The sequence below is a fragment of the Hemicordylus capensis genome, chromosome 10 (genome assembly GCF_027244095.1).
Source record: "Hemicordylus capensis ecotype Gifberg chromosome 10, rHemCap1.1.pri, whole genome shotgun sequence".
Taxonomy (NCBI): Eukaryota; Metazoa; Chordata; class Lepidosauria; order Squamata; family Cordylidae; genus Hemicordylus; species Hemicordylus capensis.
The window spans coordinates 8,179,614-8,199,743 of NC_069666.1; the positions used below are offsets into that span (position 1 = coordinate 8,179,614).

At 50.6% G+C, this 20,130-nt stretch overlaps 1 protein-coding gene across 5 annotated transcripts; it reads right to left on the reverse strand.

Moving 5' to 3' along the window:
* Positions 1 to 547: 547 nt before the first annotated feature.
* On the reverse strand, positions 548 to 19,917 carry DET1 (DET1 partner of COP1 E3 ubiquitin ligase). 5 transcript variants are annotated; one of them, XM_053272354.1, is made up of 5 exons: positions 19,701 to 19,915; positions 15,472 to 16,596; positions 12,937 to 13,127; positions 8,825 to 9,016; positions 548 to 1,090 (listed from the first exon to the last, which is right to left on the reverse strand). In XM_053272354.1, exons 2-5 carry the CDS (start codon positions 16,552 to 16,554, stop codon positions 901 to 903), a joined length of 1,656 nt encoding a protein of 551 aa, XP_053128329.1. In that variant the 5' UTR covers positions 16,555 to 16,596; positions 19,701 to 19,915; the 3' UTR covers positions 548 to 900. The 5 variants fall into 5 exon arrangements, with proteins under 5 accessions (XP_053128329.1, XP_053128328.1, XP_053128331.1 ...); XM_053272353.1 differs by having other exon boundaries at positions 15,472 to 16,656; XM_053272356.1 differs by having other exon boundaries at positions 19,567 to 19,703.
* Between the last annotated feature and the right edge of the window lie 213 nt (positions 19,918 to 20,130).

Genomic DNA, 20,130 nt, shown 5'->3' on the forward strand with positions numbered 1-20,130 from the left:
AGCGGGGGGGGGGGGGGGGAAGTGGAGCAAAACCAAAAGTAAAACTAAAAGTAAAACTAAACCTCTCCCCTTCCCCCCCCCTTTCCTTTCCTTTTTTTGATAAGAGAGTTTTAGAAGATCTTTAACAAAGAAACAAAGCAGACAGTCAAGAAGACGAAATGGAAATAGGCGAGAGGAAGCAATCAGAGAAAAACAGAGAACACGGCCAGGAGCCAAACGCAGGACGAAAAGCACTGGGTGGGGCAAGGCTCCTCTGACTCTTAAAGGCTTCCACTTAATTTGCATAGTCCTGCCTTCCAGCCACATGGAGGAGCATAACCCACTACGAGACGTCCTTGGATTGCAGCAGCAGAGAGGCGTGACATCTCTTAAAAAAAATAAAAATACTTAGGTAAGTGGAAAGATCCCGCAATGGTGACAGGAGAGTCCTACGCTGTTACAGAATTTTTTTTTTTTTGCGGGGGGGGGAGAATTAAACATCTTGGCAAAATGAGAATGGTTTCCTCCATTGCACTTCACTCACCAGAAGCACCAAAGAACACAAAGCTTATAGGAGCATGGAGAACTTTACAATACGATTAGTCCATGAAGGATGGGAGGGAACCCAAAGCCAAACGAACGAGAAGCACAACCATTCTGGATTAATACTGGTTCACCCGTAAAAGCCACACACAGTTTCGAGAGGAGACACGGACTGAAACGAACAAGCCTGACTTCTACTGGGCAGACGAGAGTCTACCCCAGACGAGACCATGAAGAGGGCGACAATTCGTGAGAATGAACACCATTCCAGCTTAATGACTGTTTGGTTTCCTAGAGTGCAAGAGAGTCTAGCTTTGGTGAATCGGTGACAAAATGCACCTACTCGGTGGCCGTGGCTGCCATCGCCGAAAACTGTGGCTACGTGCAGCTGTGCCTCATGTGGAAGTTCACAACATATTCAGCATTAGTCCGCTGCACAGAGATCGCAAAGGGCTCGAAAGGGTGAAAGGTGAACGCGACCAGGCGCCGGACCGTGTGGTTGATGGGTCGGCCCAGAAGTCCTGCTTGGATCTCAAACTTCAGGAGACCAGAATCTCGGGCGTAGAATCTGCAAGGAACAGAGAGGAGGAGAGAGGGACAGACAAGAATGCCAGGAGGTCAGTCTTAAATGGTATGAAACCGAAGGACGATCAATCTCTTGCGATTTAGCAACAATGGAAACATAGAATGGCACTTCAGCGGGAATCAAAAGCAAACAAAGGAACAGGGCGCAAGTTAGAATTGTGAGAAGGTTTCCATAACTATATCTTAGAAAAAGAAGTCGGCGTGAACATAGGGAACCGCCTTCCATCAAGCCAGAGCATTGATCAGTCTAGCTCAATATCATCTCCATTGACTTAAAAATGGCTCTCCAAGGGTTCAGACATGGGTCTTTTCCTGCCCTACCAAGAGATGCTGTAGATCAGGGCTGCTCAACTTCGGCACTCCTGCAGATGTTGGCCTACAACTCCCATAATCCCTGGCTATGGGCCGCTGTGGCTGGGGATTAAGGGAGTTGTAGTCCAAAAACAGCGGGGGGGGGGGGGCGGACAAAGTTGAGCAGGCCTGCTGTAGGTTAAACCAGAGACCTTCTGTATGTAAAGCAGGTGCTCTAGCAGTATTCTACAGCCCTGCTTAAAATAACCATTTATGGACATATTATATGGCCCTTAAGTGGCGCAGCAGGGAAATGCTTGACTAACAAGCAGAAGGTTGCCGGTTCGAATCCCTGCTGGTACTATATCAGGCAGCAGCGATATAGGAAGGTGCTGAAAGGCATCATCTCATACTGCATGGGAGATGGCAATGGTCAACCCCTCCTGTATTCTACCAATGAAAACCATAGGGCTCTGTGATTGCCCGGAGTCCACATCGACTCAATGGCACAACTTTACCTTTAATGAGTCAGAACCTTGGTCCAGAGAGCTGAGTATCATCTACACTGACTGGCAGGTGTTCCTGGGAAAGCAGATGATAATAATACCCAACAATGATAATACCACAAAACGTACAAGATCATCGGGGTTTCGTGGTTTGGATGGCACCGCCCAAACCATCTCTGCAGCAAGAATGCAATGGTTATGACCAGGAACTGGAAATTAATGACAGGGGAGGAGAGCTGGTCTTGTCGTAGTGAGCATGAATGGTTTACGTTGCTAAACAGGGCCTGCCCTGGTTTGCATTTGGATGACTACATGTGAGCCCTGTAAGATATCCCCCTTAGGGCATGGGGCTGTAGCTCAGTGGTAAAACAAATATTTTGCATGCAGAAGGTCCCAGGTTCACTCCCTGGCAGCATCTCCAGGTGGGTCTGGGAAAGATGCCTGCCTGAAACCTTGGAGACGCTGCCAGTCAGTGCAGACATGCTGAGCTAAATGGACCAATGGTCTGACTCAACAGAAGGTAGCTTCTTGGGCTCCTAAGCAAATCCATGGGGGAAGTGCGCCCTGGCGGTACGTGCTTTGAAAGCCATTGCTTCACAGGACAACATAACCAAAAGAGACAGACAGACCGGCTCTGCCCCAAGGTGCATACAAGCACAACCTGAGAGAACATCTTCCTTCCTGGGGGAGGCAGACAAAGCTCCCGGAAGCCACATTTTTTTTGGTTATTGCTAGAGCCTTAGGAACAACTAGCCCAAAATGGCAGCTGGGAGAGGCAGGGGCCAGTCACGAGGTGGCAGCTTGTACAAAAACGTAGACAGAATAAGGGTTCTGAATATCAAGAGCCCGGAGTTTGGGGAGAATTTTGCTGCGGGACAGAAGGGGATCGAGAGGTGTTGCTTCGGGGCAGAAGGAACTGGAGGGAAATTGACCGAAGAAAAGGTAAAAGAAACCCTGATCACTCAAAGAGAGATTTTTAAACGGCATGGCCATAGTCCTGCTCAGTCAGCTAGCCAGGCTGGCAAGGAACAGCAGCGGAAGTGAGCCCAAATGCCTGCTGAGGTGCTTCCTGGGAGCAACCGGTAGTGCCCGAGAGACCCAGGACCCATGCCTGGTGTGGGCTATACTCACACAGCCTCCTGTTTTCTGTTGGAAAATGTCCTCCTTCGTTAGGGGATCCTACACACTTCCGCCTACAGACTGCACCCCCACCCACCCACCTCCCACACTGGGTGCTCCAGCTGCAGACAGAACGGGAAGGACGGCGCTCTTTCAATAAGTAGACAACCCCCCCCCCAAGTTTCGATAATGCAGCCTGCTGGATTCCTTGCATTCTTTCAACATAGCCATTATTCGCCGCCTCCTGAAAGCCCTCCGCTACCCCAGCCATTAAGGGACAAGGACGAGGTGGAAGAGCAATAATCTTGATAGCTGGTTTTCTAAATGGGTCCCTCCTCCAGAGGCTGGAGTTGGTGAGGTGGAGGAAGGGAAGGGAGCTCTTAGAAAAGGGGGGAAAATGATAACCAAACACAACAAGGTCTGCGGTCGGCTCCTCTCTCTCCCTCTCCCCAATTCTGGGCAATTTACCCTCCTCGAGAAGAGCGCCCTGTAATCTCCAAGATGGGCTCCGTTTGGTATTTTTAAATCTCTTCCAAAGAGTGCTCTGCAATCAGAGGCCATTTCTATGAGTTGCGTGCGGAGGATAAATTAGACACTGAAACGCAAGATGCGTGTCAAGAAGAACAGTCATCCTGCACAGCTCCCTCCCCGTGCCAATTGTTATGAAAATGGGAAAGTTTATTGGCAAGTCGCTTTGCTTCTAGAAGGCTCCCAAATAGGTCTCGGATGAAAACTTCTACGCCTCTACCCTACCAACAGGAGTGGCGGCCGCTTAAAGGAATCCGGCCAGCCCTCAGACCTCCCTTCCTTCAGGGCAGTGGAGAAACCCACAGCGAGGAGGGAAACTGGGGCACATCCAAAGCCTCACACTCACTCTGTTGCCCAGCCCAGAGAGCACGAATGCAAGGAGGGGCTGTTCTGCAGCTGCAGGCCAGGCGTGAGAAGGGAGATGCCGTGCGCCTGTGGGAGAAGAAACCAAAGGCAGCGAGAGCCATGGCATGGGGAGAGGCTACAGTGCAGCAGCAGCAGGAGGAGGAGGACTAGAACTCTCCATGCAGAGGAACGGCGGGACACTCCTCCGGTGGAAGTTTTGGCAGCGGTGGCAGCACTCACTGGAATTCATGAGCAAGGAGGGAAGAGGAGGCAGAACAGCTGGCCGACTGCTGGATTAACTACGAAGGCAGCTGATGCGGCAGCCCAGGCAGGGCGAGAACTAAGTCGTGACCCAGGCGGGATGGCTGGACTTGCTCCCCAGAGGACTCCAGCGCTGTGTGTGTTTTTTTGCCTTCCAGTCTGCAGCTCTGCACTAGCGGCAACTCTATAAATTCTCAAAATTAAAGGTGGAGGGATGAAATCCACCCTCCACAAGGCCATGTAGTGTTTGGGCCAGTCTCTGGGTCCCTTTCCTTTCTCGGGTTACCCAAGAAAACCCTAAGAAGCTCTTTAAAGTGTGTGAGCGCACACGTGCATACATACACAAATGCACGCGCACGCACATGCGCACACGCACACCATGAAATGGACATCCCAGGTCAGTCAATGTAGCTACTGCACCCTTCCTATAGCATCTGAAGAAAGCAAAACCTGAAACGTCTTACCCGTTATATTTCTGTTTTGTTCATCAACAATACATTTATACCATCCTTTTCTGGGATTAACAGCATCTTTCTGGGATCCAGATAATACTTCTATGGTGTTCTGTTTGCATTGTTAAAAATGGTCTCCCTCCCCCTCTTTCCCCCTAGATAGACACACACACACACAGACACACAGACACAGACACACACACAGACACAAAATGAGCCTTCCACACAGTCGGACCATTGGCCTATCTTGCGGAGTATTATCTATACTTATTTTCTTTATTTAAAAATATTTCTATACCGCCCAAACCTTGCATCTCTGGCAGCAGATCCCCAGGGCTTCAGAGAGGGGTCTCCCCCACAATCCTATCTGGAGATGCTGCCAGGGACTGAATCTGGTCCCATGCCCCTGACCTGTGTAGGGGAGAGGGAGAAGAGATTATGTGCACTACCCTGAGCTCCTGGAGTAAGACTGAGATTTTAAACATGTAATATTTGATTACGATTCATTCCATTCATACCCCCATCTTTCTTCCCCAATACAGACTAGCTAACAACACAGAGCGTTGTAAGGATTGTGGGGATAATCTACGCAAAAGACTTTGGAAAACAGACATGTGTATTATAAATGTGAATTATCCTGAGTGCTTTGCACTTGAGTCCAATGGCATCCTTGCCTGGAAATCTCAAGTTAGGAGGGGAGAGGCCATCGCTCAATGGGAGAATACATGCTTTGCCTGAAGACAGGTCCCAGGTTCAACCCTCGATATCTTCAGCTAAAAGACAGCCTCTGCCGATGACCAGGGGTGCGCCAGGGACAATCAGAGGGAACGGCCGTAGTCTAGATCAGAGCTGCACAACTCATATGCCCGGGGGGGGGGGGGGGAGGCTGGAATGTACCATGACTTGGTGTGCAGGGGTCGAGGTCAATTTTCAGCAATTACATTAACGTTAATTAAGAATATTAAAGAAAGCAATTACTAGATACTTGCGGATCTTTTCCCTCTGTCAAGGGACCCACAATTTTAGCCAAGGGCATCGGCCAGAGAAAATAAGCCCCGTCCCTGCTAAGGGGGGGGGGGGGCATCCAGAGTGCATGCCAACCGCAAACCAATGTCAGGTCCACCCCGCACTTCCTAAATTGCTGTTGCTTTCAGGCTGAAGTCCCAGGCAGGCTTACTTGGGAACAAGCCTTACGGGGTACACCGTGGGACATATTTCCGAGGAACCGTGGACGGAATGGCATACGGCCGTTCCCAGAAAGGATACCCCCCACAGCTCAGAGCAGAGTGAACTGACCGGAAGAGGGACCCTCTGCTTTTCTGGGGTGTGGTCTGCCTATGCCCCCACCTGATGCTGCTGCTTCAGCCCACTCCATTCACTGCTGCTGGTTCACCTGCGTGTTGGTCCATCACAGCCACATGCATCTCATCTAGTCTCAAGGGCTCAAATGCACTGAGCCGCTGCTTTCAGTGGGACAAGCCAGGAACTCTTCTGACCTGGGGGCCAGCAAAAAAAAAAAGGTCCCCGCAATCCACATCTGGCCCCAAAGCCTAATGTTGTGTGCAGGCCTGGATGGGATGGACCAATGGCTTGATCCGATATCAGGCAGCCCTTACAAAGCCAGGATAAATAATCCACTATAAAGCAGCTCCCTGCTAACTGAGCAGAGGCATACCTTTTAAAATGGGGATTCTCTGATATTTAGCAAGGGGAGAGCAACTGTTCCGGTGGCTCTTGCTGGTGTTTACCGTATGTTTCTTTTTACATTGTGAGCCCTTTGAGGACAGGCAATTGTCTTGTTTATTTATCTTTCAATGTACACCGCTTTGAGAACTTTGGCTGAAAAGCAGTATATAAATATTTGTAGTTGTAGTACCTCCTTGTAGGAGGTCATCGCTCAGTACTCAATTCCCAACATCTACAATAAGCAGGGCCAAGAAAGACCTTTGCTTGAGAGCCCAGAAAACCATTGCCAGTGAAAGAAGATGCTTCAAAACTAGGCCAGCACTAGGCCAGGAGGAGAGCTGGGTTTAGGAATATAGGAAGCTGCCATATACTGAGTCAGACCCTTGGTCCATCTAGCTCAGTATTGTCTTCACAGACTGGCAGCAGCTTCTCCGAGGTTGCAGGCAGGAATCTCTCTCAGCCCTATCTTGGAGATGCTGCCAGGGAGGGAACTTGGAACCTTCTGCTCTTCCCAGAGCAGCTCCATCCCTTAAGGGGAATATCTTACAGTGCTCACACTTCTAGTCTCCCATTCATAAGCAACCAGGGCAGACCCTGCTTAGCTAAGGGGACAAGTCATGCTTGCTACCATAAGGCCAGCTCTCCTCTCTAGTCTTGTGGTAGCAAGCATGAATTGTCCCCATTGCTAAGCAGGGTCCACCCTGGTTTGCACTGGAATGGGAGACTACATGTGTGAGCACTGCAAGATATTCCCCTTAGGGGATGGAGCCGCTCTGGGAAGAGCAGAAGGTTCCCAGTTCCCTCCGTGGCAGCATCTCCAAGATAGGGTTGAAAGAGACTCCTGCCTGCAGCCTTGGAGAAGCCGCTGCCAGTCTGTGTAGACAATACTGAGCTAGAGGGACCAATGGTCTGACTTGATATGGCAGCTTCCTATGTAGGCCAGCTGAACCAGAGTGATGCTCAGTAAGAGGAAGCTTCACGTGCTCTTTAGAGGGAAATTCCCAAGCAAACCCTCCTAACTCATTTCTTACAACTGGGTCCTGCCCTCCCATTAGGCAAGGTGAGACGCAGCCAGTGACAGACGTTATTAAAAAGGTGGCAATAGTTGTCAATCCTTTCATTTATGGCATCACTACACAGACTCGTCCTGCCTCCGGCACCCAAACGCCTTTGTTGAGGAACTCTCTCTACGGGTCAGGGGTCCACCCCTCCAACTGAAGGCTCTTCTGGCTCCTAAGTAGGCACTGGAGACAAGAGAACTCAACGGCTCTGGAACGCTCGATGTGGCCTCTCGCCTTCCGAACCCCCGGCTGCTGAGCGGAGAGGCGGCAGCGACTTGCTTCATCACAGAAGCCCATTACTGAGAATATCTGCAGCACGGCTGTCTTTTGTTAGGGGGTGGGGGACGGGGACACACACACACAGACACACAGCCACCTAGACAAAGGCTGCCCGGTGGAGCCTTCACGGAACATCAAGGACAGCAGTGAGAAAAACAATCGGAAGAACAAGGCAAGACAATGCGTATACATCGTGTGCTCTTGGCTCAACCCCTGGCGATCCTCACAGATCTTGGAGGACGCAGACACTGCTGGAAATCAGGGGGTCACCTTGAATTCAGAGTCCGCTTCCTTTCAGATAAATACAATGTAACCTGTAAAGTAAGGTAAAGTGTGCCGTCGAGTCGGTGTCGACTCCTGGCGACCACCGAGCCCTGTGGTTTTCTTTGGAAGAATACAGGAGGGGTTGACCATTGCCTCCTCCCGCGCAGTATGAGATGATGCCTTTCAGCACCTTCCTATATCGCTGGTGCCGATATAGGAGTTTCTCATAGTCTGGGAAACATCCCAGCGGGGATTCGAACCCGCAACCTCATGCTGGCCAGGCAAGTCATTTCCCGCTGCACCATTAGGTGGCTTAAATGTAACCTGTATTTTTAAAGGGGGTCGCCTCACATTCAGTCCCGTGTTCAGTTTGGGTAAATACGGTATTTATTTATCCAACGTATTTATATACCACCCAAAACTGGTGTCTCTGGGCGGTTTACAGTCAAACAGGTTACAAGATATACTTGTATGATCCAAAAGGAAGAAGACTCTGAATTTAAGATAATCCCCCCACCCCCATTTCTAATGTTTAAAAAAAACTTGGAAAAAACCTAGTCTTGGACTCAGGCAAATACAGTAAGTGACAGACCCAGCGTTAACCAGCGGGTTTAAGGGCCGAGGGAGGATTTGAACTCGGGCCTCTCGAGTTCTCACTCTGACCCAGTGGTTCCTCCAGATGTTGTTGAACTACAACTCCCAACATCCCCAGCCACAATAAATTGTAGCTGGGGATGATGGGAGTTGTAGTTCCGCAGCATCTGGAGGAACCCTGGTTGGGAACCGTGGTTCTCACCACCACCATGCTGGCTCTCTATGGTTAAGACTTAAGCCTTCTGATAAGTTGCTTTCTTTCCAAAGGGCAGCCTGTATGAACAGTCGTCCCGCATCCCACCCTATGGATGCCTCTGGGCAGTCTTCGTACCTGATAGGGTGATCGCCACACGTCTTGGGCCGCTCCATGACAGACACCCACTTGTCATCGTAACTGAAGAGGGAGAGGTCGAGGTATGGGCTGCCACTGTACGACTGAGCACTGATGGGGAGCTGGCCCAGCAGCCTCCGCACGGCTTCCGTGTGCCCACCGTACTTGGCATTCACAATTGTGTCCTTAAACCTGAAACCGAGACAGACTGGGCGTTCATGGCCGCACGTGGACAAAACCAAGCAAGCCAATTTTTAATTTACAAATCCACCATCACTCCCAATTCTGCATTGTAGCTTTCAAAAAAAAGAGGTACACACACACACACACTCTAATGCAGCTGTACGGGGGCGGGGGTTGGGGGTTGCAGCTGGGGATGATGGGGATTGTAGTCCAACAACTGCCAGGGAGCCTCAGGCTCGAACCCCCACCAACCCTGCACACTTAAAGCATGGCTAATTAACTGACTGATTAAAGTTTTCAGTCCTGTGTTTATCTCTATTATTGAGCACAGCGCTCTTCATCATAAAGTCTGGGGGGCCAGTGCCCCCCCCCATCAACTCTCTGTGCAGCCCCCTGACTCACTGTTTAGGGGCCTGTGGGAAGCTTCAGCCGAAGCTGGATACTCCGTACAATCCCGCTGGCGCTATACAGAAACTACTATTCTCACTGTGCAGTAAGAATGCTAACTCAGCAAAGAGGCATCTTTTTAAAGTACGGATTCCCTTGTGTTTAGCAGGGGGAGAGCAACTGGCCCTATCCAACCCCAGCACGGCATCCCTCCAGTGGCTGCTGCTGCTATCTATCTTATGTTTTTTGGTGGTGTGTGTATGTTGTTGTTGTTTTTTAACATTGTGAGCACTTTGGGGATGGGGAGCCATCTTTATTTCTCTTTCTCTGTAAACTGCTTTGGGAACTTTTGTTGACAAATGGGATATAAATATCCGTAGCAGTAGTGCTGCTTCGCCCAGTGCCAGGGGGCTCCTTTGAGGGTAATGGAGCCCTCTTGAACTCCTGCGCCATCCTGGAAGGCATGAAGAGAGTGCTGGGAAACACAGCCCCTCACAGTGCTTTTCTCCTAGAGCTCTTTAAGAGCGGGTGTTGTCTCTCTGAAAGGGCCTTCCCAGCACAGAGAAAAGCACAATACTGCATGAAGGTCGGCACCATGAGAAATGACTCCCACTTTTTTGTGGCTTTTTGCCAAAGTGGCCCCCGCTTGAAAAACAGCGAAGACCACTGGTTTAGTCTGATATGCGATGGAATTCTAACAGCAGCAGCAGCAGCGTTTGGTTTTGCAAGGATGCAAAGGTGCCAGGCAATAAACCAGACACCTAAACTCTGCCATCAGCATTCACATTTGGCTCCTGCGCGACCAGCCTTGAACTAAAACAGCGGGCCCTGGCCTCTTCCCAAGTTCAGGATCCTTTCGCAACATGAGACACTCTAGAGCAGAAATGAGGAGAGAGACGGATTAGCCACCCGGCAATTTAGTCTAGGTTCTCTCGGTGATTGACTTGAAGGCTGAAGGGTTCGCAGCGACAGATGGACCTTCCGAGGTCGAAGGATGATGCTGAAATCCATCTCTTTTCAGCCATTACTCAGATTATGTAAAGGGAAAAGGAAAAAATGCAGGTGGTGGACAAGAGACCTTGAAGAGAAGCCTCTTCTCGAAATAGTTTTCTTCCCTTGGAGAGAGCAGAGAGCTCTGTACACTCGAGTGTTCAACAAGTCTCCGGTGTACAACTCGCCAGCAAATCAATATCCTAGGGTGAGGTAGGCAACCATGGTTCTCCAGCTCTTGTTGAACCACCATTGCAATCATCCCCAGCCACAATTCATTGCAGCAGCAGATGATGGGAGTTGTAGTTCAACAACAGCGAGAGAGTCAAGGTTGCCTGCCCCACCCTAGGGGCATGGTCGGAGGGGATACGTTGCAGTATCAGTTCGCTGGAGTCAAGAGGACAAAATCTGGCCAGTGCCTGGATAGGAGACCGCCCTGGAATTGTGATGGAGACACCGCCTTGAGTTCCAGGATGAACAAAAAGGCAGGGTATGCACGTAACAAACACAGGTAGTTGCCTTATATCAAGTCAGACCATTGGTCCATCAAGCTGGGTATCGTCTACACCAGGCCTGCTCAACTTCGGCCCTCCTGCAGATGTTGGCCTACAATTCCCATAATTCCTGGCCATTGGCTGCTGTGGCTGAGAATTATGGGAGTTGTAGTCCAAAAACAGCTGGGGGGCCTAAATTGAGCAGGTCTGGTCTACACCAAGGATTCTCAATGTTGGGTCCCCAGATGTTATTGGACTTCAACTCCCATAATCCCCAACCAAAGGCCACTGGGACTGGGGATTATGGGAGTTGGTCCAATAACATCTGGAGACCCAGTGTTGAGAATCCCTGGATTGACTGGCAGTGGCTCTACAAGGTTTTCGGTAGGAGTCTTTATCCCAGGCCTACCTGGAGATGCTGCCAGGGATTGAACCTGGGACCTTCTGCATTTAAGCAGATGCATTACCACTGAGCTGCAGGCCCATCCCCAAAGCAATGATCTTTATTTATTTATTTGGTACTTGTATATACTGCCCCATACAAAAGAGGTTCCTGGGCGGTTCACAATCTTCACCGTTTTTCAAGCAGGGCCCACTTTGGCAAAACCAAGCGAGAACATCCATGTGGGAGCCAGTTCCCACTGTCCTGACCTCTGCACAGCACTGCACTTTTCACAGGGTTGTAAGGGCCCTAGTAAGAGAGAGAGGAGGCCCTCTCTTAAGGGCTCCAGGAGGAAAGACCCGGGAAGAAGAGCTACACCTTCCAGCACTCCGCACATGTCTTCCAAGATGGTGCAGGGGCTCAAGAGGGTCCTGTTCCCCTTAGAGGTGCACCCTCCCTGGCACAGGGCAAAGTGCAGCACTGCACGATGGGCCGGGCAATCTCAGCATGGGGAACCGTGGAGAGGATTCAGCTCTGGCCAAAACTTCACACAGGCCCAACCAGCAAGTAGTCAGGGAGGCATGCTTGGGGTTGATGGGGCCCCCACGGGCCCCCAGAACTTACAATGAACACTGCCCTGACGTAAGAACAGAGCTGCCTTGTACTGAGTCACACCACTGGTCCATCTAGCTCAGTGTTGTCTGCACCAGGGTTTCTTAACCTTGGGCCCCCAGATGTTGTTGGACTACAACTCCCATCATCCCCAGACATGGCCTCTGTGGCTGAGGATGATGGGAGTCGTAGTCCAACAACAGCTAGGGGCCCGAGGTTAAGAAACCCTGGTCTTCACCAAGGATTCTCAACGGTGGGTCCTCAGATGTTATTGGATTTCAACTCCCATAGTCTCCAGCCCCAGGGGCCTTTGCTTGGAGATTATTGGAGTTAAAGTCAAAAACATCTGGGGAACCAATGTTGAGAATTCATGGCCTACACAGACTGGCAGCAGCTTTCCTCAGCCCTACCTTGGAGGTGCCAGGGAAGTGGCTTGGGACTTTCTGCATGCAAGCATGTAGGTGCTCTTCCCATCCCCTCACACATGTAGTCTCCCATTCAAATGCAAACCAGGGCAAAGCCTGCTTAGCAAAGTGGAACAGTAATGCTTGCTACCACAAGACCAGCTCTCCTCCCTCTAGGGGAAGAGATATTCTTAAGGGGAATACAATCCCCGTTGCGGGGAAACCTCGCGGTCGGCGAGCCACTGAAATCAATGGCAAACAGGGGGTTAGGGGAACCATGATCACAGAAGATCCGCAAAATACAGTAAAAATCAGTTTATTACCAAACCCCCCCTCAAATCAGTAAGAGCAGTGAAGGGGAAACCCTGAAAATCACCCCAACCCCTGAAAATCACAACCCCACCCACACACACCTTGCCAAAAAATCTCACCAAACCGCGGATACTCAGGTCACAGTTGGTGAGAACTGCCACATTTTCCCAGTCGCGGACACTCAAAAACGCGAATGGGAAACCCGCAGTTGGCGAGAGATGCCTGCAGCTTACAGCAGGCAGGGCTCGCTCGGGGGCACCCATCCAACTGCAAACCGAGATGGGCCCTGCTTAGCAAGGGGGACCGCTCGCACTCGCTACCGCAAGACCCAGCTCCCGGAAGGCTCACCGGCGTTGAATCTGCCTGGCGAAGTTGTTGCTGGAGGCGGAGCAGGGGAACTGGACCGCTTCGCTGTGCAGCGTGGCGTTCCGGAAGAGGTCGCAGAAGTTCTCAAAGAGTTCCAGCAGCTCGTCTGACGTGTTCTCAAACACCGCAATCACCTCCGTGGTCACCATGTTGTAGACGACAAAGAACGAAGGCTGGGCGGAAGGAGGAAAGCAGAATTAACGTCGCCCCGCCGAGCACAGGTGGAAGACCCTGAGGCCATATGAGCAAGTCACTCCCACCATCCAAAATTAAGCCAAGAGAGACACTATTTTGCGTCCGGCTGGGAGGAGCCCACATTCCGCCAGCTGCCTTTTTGTCCTTCCAGTCCTCTCGATGGGCATCAGATTAACTGCCCCATTAACTGCCGTCAAATTATTTACAAAGCCGTGTGAAATTCCTCCAGCTCTTTTCTTGGCCTTTTGTTTTGTTTACGTTTCAAACCGGACACATCAGTTGTTCCTGTTTCTTTTCTCTGCCAAACACAAAATGTTGTGGTTTCTTCCCCCGCCCCTCCCCAGAGTGGCAGATTTAATTTTCGTTCCTGCTGGGAAGCCATTTTAAGCCAGGTGGAGGCTGGTGATGAATTATCTTCCCCCTGTATATGCAGAGGGGCGCAAGTTGGTAGGTTTTATTTGGGGAGGTGGGGGCACTTATTTTCTTTTCCTGTCTTAATATTTCCAGCATGCAGAGATGAGCCTTTTAAAGTGCATTGTGCTCCACTGTTGCCTGTAAAACGGCGTACCCGTCAGGGTTCCCCGCTGCTGGGGAAATGAAAGACGGTGCGCCATCAACTATTTCTTTTGAATTACTGGCATTCTTATCCAAGAATGTCCAAAAGCTGCATTTTGGATTTGCAATCAAACACCAAGGTCCTTGTGCAGAAATCTTTCCCTAGGTAACAAGCTACGGGCAGATGACCAAGACTATCTATTTCATATTTCTGCAACTCTCGTTACTGAAGCTCACACATAGCAGGGCAGCTTAAGAGCCCGGGTTTCCGTTTTAAACAAAGTCTCTAGATCGAGGTAGGCAGCCACGGCTCTCCAGATGTTGTTGAACTACAATTCCCATCACCCCCCACCATAATTTATTGTGGCTGGGGGTGATAGGAGTTGTAGTTCAACAACAACTGGAGAGTCAACGGTTGGCCCAAACGTCCTGGCCATCAGTAACATCTTAGGGGACGAACGCTCACTGAGACTTTCGGCAGCATCTACCCACCTAGAGATGAAAGAGAAGCGATAGCATTGTTGGACTTGCAGCTTTCTGTGTCCAAATGATCACTCCTTCTGCATCCTCACCCTCAAACCATTAGCTTCAAATTGCAGGATTCAGCCCACACTTCCAAGCCATTTTGACCCTTCTCTACCTGTCGGGAGAATTGTGGGGAGAACACCTTCTAAGCTGTGGAATAAGTGGCCTAGGGAAGTTACGGGATTTTCTCCTCTGGTGTTTTTCAAAGAAAGGATGGATGGGGGTCTGTTGAGGAGGCTTTCTGGACTTCTGGTCTAGGTCAGGCAAGGCATCCAGTAGGTTGGACCTGTCAGATACTGGGTTGGGCCTAATTCTTCACTGCTGCTCATGATGGGAGGGGGGGAGGTCTGTCGAGTGTGTGCAGAACATAAGTTGCTTCATACCGAGTCAGACCCTGGGTCTATCTAGCTTAGAATGGTCTTCTCTGTCTGGCAGCAGCAACTCTCCTAGGTTTTTTTCCTGGCCTCTGCAGTTTCTAGCCATGCACACCTCAGAGAGTCAGGGAGCTGCACTTAGGGTTGATGGGGGCCCCCACTGGCCTCTGGGCCTTACAATGAAGAACGCTATACAGACATCCCTCGCCAACCGCTAGGGTTCTATTCTGGCAAAACCTCGCCGTTGGCAAATTCATAGCTTGCGAGGCATTAAAGTCTATGGGAAACAGGGGGTTAGGGGAACCATGACTGCAAAAAGACCTTAAAGGGGGTGGGGGGGGCAGGGAATTGCTAAAAAAAATTCTGTAATATCACCAAGAGTCACCAAGAAGAATGAGCAGAGCGAACCTCTGAACCCCCCCCCCCGCAAATAGCTGAAAACCCACCCACCCCCCAAATCACTAAAAAAACCCTCACCAAATGCAGATACTCAGGTCACGGTTGGCAACACCTATCACAATTTCCCATTCGCATATCATCAAAACCGTGCTTGGCAAGGGATGACTGTATTAGGTGGTATACAAGTGTGGGAAATAATGAAATAACAAACAGTAACCAAGGGTTAGACACCAAAATTCCAAAATGACTGGAAGCCGTGTTCCTTCTAACAGGGATTCCCTGATGCTGTTGAGTACAATTCCCAGAATCCCCAGCCAAAGACCATTGCAGCTGGGGATGCTGGGAGTTGTAGTGGACAACATCTGGGAATCCCTGTTAGAGGAAACACTGACTGGAAGCATACACTGCAGCTTCCAGATGCATGCAGACTTCAACACATTTCCTGTTCCCAGAAAGCCCAGGTCCATACCTGTGAAGGGTCCGTCACCCGCAACGTGACCACGTCCTCGCTGGTGTATTTGATGAAGAGGTGGTTCTCGTCCAAGAGCTGCATCTTCCACATGCGGAGCTGCCTCAACTGGTCGAAATACTGGAAGAACCTCCTCTTGGCCATGGCGCTCCCGTCCTGCTCCGCCCGGCGCCACAAGTAGACCAGCAGCCTGTGCTTCAGGGAGTTGATGAACGGCTCTTTGTACGGGTTGGCCATCCCCGTCTGGGAGTCCCGCTGGACCTCGGGATAGACAGCGGAGAGCGTGAGGAGGTCATCCTCGTAGCAGAAGCGGCCAATTGTCCGGACGTCGATGAAGGTGCCCTCGGGGGTGACCTGGAAGACGTGGATGGTTTGCTGCTGTACAGAAAGGATGGCCAGGATGTTCTTGTACAGGTAGAGTCCTTGGTTGTGGGACAAGATGACTTTGTCGCACTTGAATGTCCTGGTGTCGCACAGCTTGCCCGTGTGGAGGTCAATGATGTGCAAGGAGTAGTCTTCCAAAGGCGACCGGGGGTTAGGAGTCACTGACTCACTATTGCGGTAAACGTCAAAAAACGGAGGGTGGGGCTCCTCCGGCAGGTAGGCAGCAGAGCCAACAATGACATAGCGGCAGTCATCTGTGAAGAGGCTGCACTCGCGGTTCAAGTGCTCGCCGTTTGAGGCTACGTTGGTGATGTGCAGGAGGACGAAGAACCGCTCAAAGAGCCGCCCGCGGATGTTGATGGACCTTTGGTCGTTGCCGTTGGCCAAGATCTCCCCGTCGTAGCCCTGCAGGAGGTCCTCGGCTGCCTGGCACCCCTGATATTCATAGATCTCCAGAGAAGTCTGGTCTGAGGAGAAGGCAATGAAGTAGCGTCCGTCAGGGGAGAACTTCCGTAAGAAGCAGGGCGGTTTCTCAACATTGACCACGGTGAAGTTGGGGAAGACGTTCTGGTGGAAGACGCGGACCTGGTGCCAGTGAGTGCCAGTCTTGCCGGAGGTGATCCGCCGACGTTCCAGGCGGTAGATGACGTTCTGGTTCTGGATCCGACGTGGCCGGATGGTTGGGGCCTCATGATCCATAATATTTGCTTCAAGAAGAGGAAGCCCCAGGTTGGCCGGACTCTGCCACAAGACAGATCATGGTGTCAGGGAAAGGAATGTTTGCTTGCTGTGAGAATACAGCTGGCAAGAGAAAAGGGAAAGAATGGGCTGGAACTGAACCCAACACCTGTTTAAGACTATGCAATATAGCTCCGTGCCCACTAAGAGCAACTGCTTCCTAAAACTAGATCTGCTATGGTAGTCAGGAACAGGACAGGGCTCTAGCCCACAAAAGCTGATAACACAAGAAATGTGTTAGACCAGGGTTTCCCAACAGGGTTACTAGTACCCCTAGAGGTACTTGAAGGGCTTCCAGAGGGTACTCAGAGACCCCGTCTCCCCTCACTACAGCTGCGCTATTTGGCTACTCCCGTCACTAGCTTAAGTTACCCATAAACAGTCTTACTGAAATTAATGGGACAAGTTTACATGCTCCATTAATTTCATTGGAAGTATTCATGCGTAACAGTCTGGATGTAAGCCAGTGACCGCAGTAGCTTATCAAATAACTGTAACATGAGAGAGAACATATACACACACAAAAACACTTCTGTATGGGGTACCGGAACTGAAGGTTAGTGTACTCTTGTTTAAAAAGGTTGGGAACCTTTTAAAGTCCTACAAGACCAAGCAAAAAACTCATATGTTGTTTTGAGTGCAAGAGGAACAACTATTAGTTACTGGTTGTATGCATGCTTTCAATGCACAAAGTGTGACCAGAGTGAGGTCCAACGTCAAGAAACTCAGCAACACAGTACTTTTTCACACAGCACATAATTAAATGGAATTCTCTGCCATGGGATGTGGTGAAGGCTACCAGCTTGGGTGGCTTTAAAAAGGGGCCTAGGCAAATTCACGGAGGACAGGTCTGTCAATGGATACTAGTCTTGATGGCTATAGGCTACCTCCATGCTCAGAGGTGGGATGTCTCTGAACACTAGTTGTAGGGGGGCAGTGGCGGGAGAGGGGGCACGCCTTAATCTCCTACTTGGGGGCTTCTCAGAGGCATCTAGTGCGTCACAGTGGGAAACAGGATGCTGGACTAGATAGGCCTTGGGCATGATAAAGCAGGGCTCTTCTTATGTTAGCACACTGTTCTCTTTGGGAAACAAATACAGTACACACATACACTCTGATGAATAAGGGTGCTATACAAGTAAAAGATGGTAAGAAAAAACTGAAAACTGGGGGGCGCGGGCAGGATCCGAGATATTCCCAGGGTACTTCTTCATGCTGTTGCAGTCAATAAGGTGGCCCTACACAGCACAAGAAATTACATAAGGCTACTGTCTCTGTTGATACAGCATTTCAGGAAATACGAGCGGCAACGAAACAAGAATTTTTGCAAACTGTATGACAAGATCGTGAAACAGAACGCCTGCTGTGAGGCAACAAAGAGGATACCAGAAAGAAGAATAAAACAGGAACCAAAATACAAGAGCTCTCACAAGTAGTACTCAAAGCAGGATTTAACAAACAGAATGTTTTCCCTACCAGACAGGGATGATAGGGATGATCAAAGCACTATGAAGGCCTCTGTAAGAACTAACTAAACCCCCCATCCTGTGATTTAAATACACATCACAGGATCAAACTGCAGCAAAGCATCTACTGCAGCATGAGGGTTCATCATTCCTCCCAGTCACCCCTGCACTATACCTTATCTTCACAACAGCTCTGAAAGGCAGGTTCCTCTGAGAAACAGCAATGGGCTCAAGACCAGTGTTCCCTCTAAGAGGGATTCCCAGATGTTGTTGACTACAACTCCCAGCACCCCCAACTGAAATGGCTTTTGTGTGGGGATTATGGGAGTTGTCGTCAACAACATCTGGGAATCCCTGCTAGAGCGAACACTGATCAAGGCCACTCAATAAGCCACAGTGGGCGTGAAAGGAGGTCTGGATCCAGGTCTCCCTGCACTGAGCTGTTTGTGCACTCCTTTGCGGGGTGGGGCAGGGTACCTTTAAGATACAGCTAAAGAGCTCTTTACCTGCTCGCTCCCGCCCCAACACTCCCCCACCACTGGCACTCTTTTTAGAAGCAGCTACGCTGGGCTTTTAGTTAGCTTTGAAACTTTGCTGTTACTTAAAAACAACAGTCAGCCACAAAAGAAAACAGAGTAAAAATGTACAACCACCACCACCAAGTTACATAAGCTGTGGTTTCTTATTAAAGAAAAAATCCAACAAGGAGATATCTCCGCAATACCACCTCAGGCCCTGAGAAAACAGAACTCTGCTACCGCCACAGAAATCATCTTATTTGTTTACTTTATTTTCCTATGAAAATTGCTTTGAGAACTTATGTTGAAAAGCAGTATAAGTATTAGCAGTAATAACAGAAACATACTTAGAAGATTCCGCGCAAACAAGCACCTCTTTTTAAAAAAACAACAGTCACCATAGGCAGTTCATTATTTTAAACTTACTATTCAGAAAAACAAGCAGCAAGAATTAGAAGCAGATGCTGCTGACATATCTGTCAACATGTCCCTATTTTTCCATTGGAAAATAGGGACATGTTGGCAGGCATGTGACGATGATAGCCTGAAGAGCCTGTGCCCGGGAAATGCCAAAAGATCCTTGGTGGGCAACTCTAGGGCCTTCCAGCCTCTTGCTTTGGAAAATAGGGATTGTGGTCCAAGGACAGACCTGAGGCTATGGTGAGAGGCACAGGGGAGCAGAATGGGCTTCCCGCATGAGTTACTTGACTTTACGTCCCCTCTGTGCTCCTAGGAACGTAGGAAGCTGCCCTATACTGAGTCAGACCCTTGGTCCATCCAGCTCAGTATTGTCTACACAGACGGCAGCAGCTTCTCCCAGGTTGCAGGCAGGAGTCTCTCTCAACCCTATCTTGGAGATGCTGCTGCCAGGGAGGGAACTTGGACCCTTCTGCATACAAGCATGCAGGTACTCTTCCCAGAGCAACCCCATCCCTAGAGGGGAATATCTTCCAGCGCTCACACATGGAGTCTCCCATTCAAATACAAACCAGGGCAGACCCTGCTTAGCAAGGGGGACAATTCATGCTTGCGACCACAAGACCAGCTCTCCTCCTCTTCCTCTTCCTCCGCGCCCCCGCCCCACTCCCGGGCCAAGCAGAAGCCTCCGCCTTCCATAACTCACTCCGCAATGGCCGCCGCCATGTTTCCGCCGAAGGAGGGCCAGGGCCGCCGGCGACACCAACGAGTCCCAGAAGCCTAGCCAGTCCGCCCGCGACAGCAGAGCGCGCGCTCCCTCGTCGCTGGCGAGGACTCTTAATCACCATAGACTGCGCGGAGAGCGTCGGCCGCTCCGCTTTTCCTTGGCCACTTCCCGCCTCTTGCTGCCGACAGCGACCCCTGTTGGCCGGAGGTATGGCGGCGGCGGCGCAGTTAAGTCCCTCCTCTCCAAGTCCGCCTCCCCGCCGCCCTCGCGGCTGCCATGGCAACCGCATCCTCGCTCAAGGTGGGCGCCATGGCAACTGCCTCTCCATCGCAACCGAGGAGGCGCCTCCCTTTCTGCCTAGCAACTTCTTCTGCCCCGCGCTTGGCAGGATGCCACGGGGGCATCACCG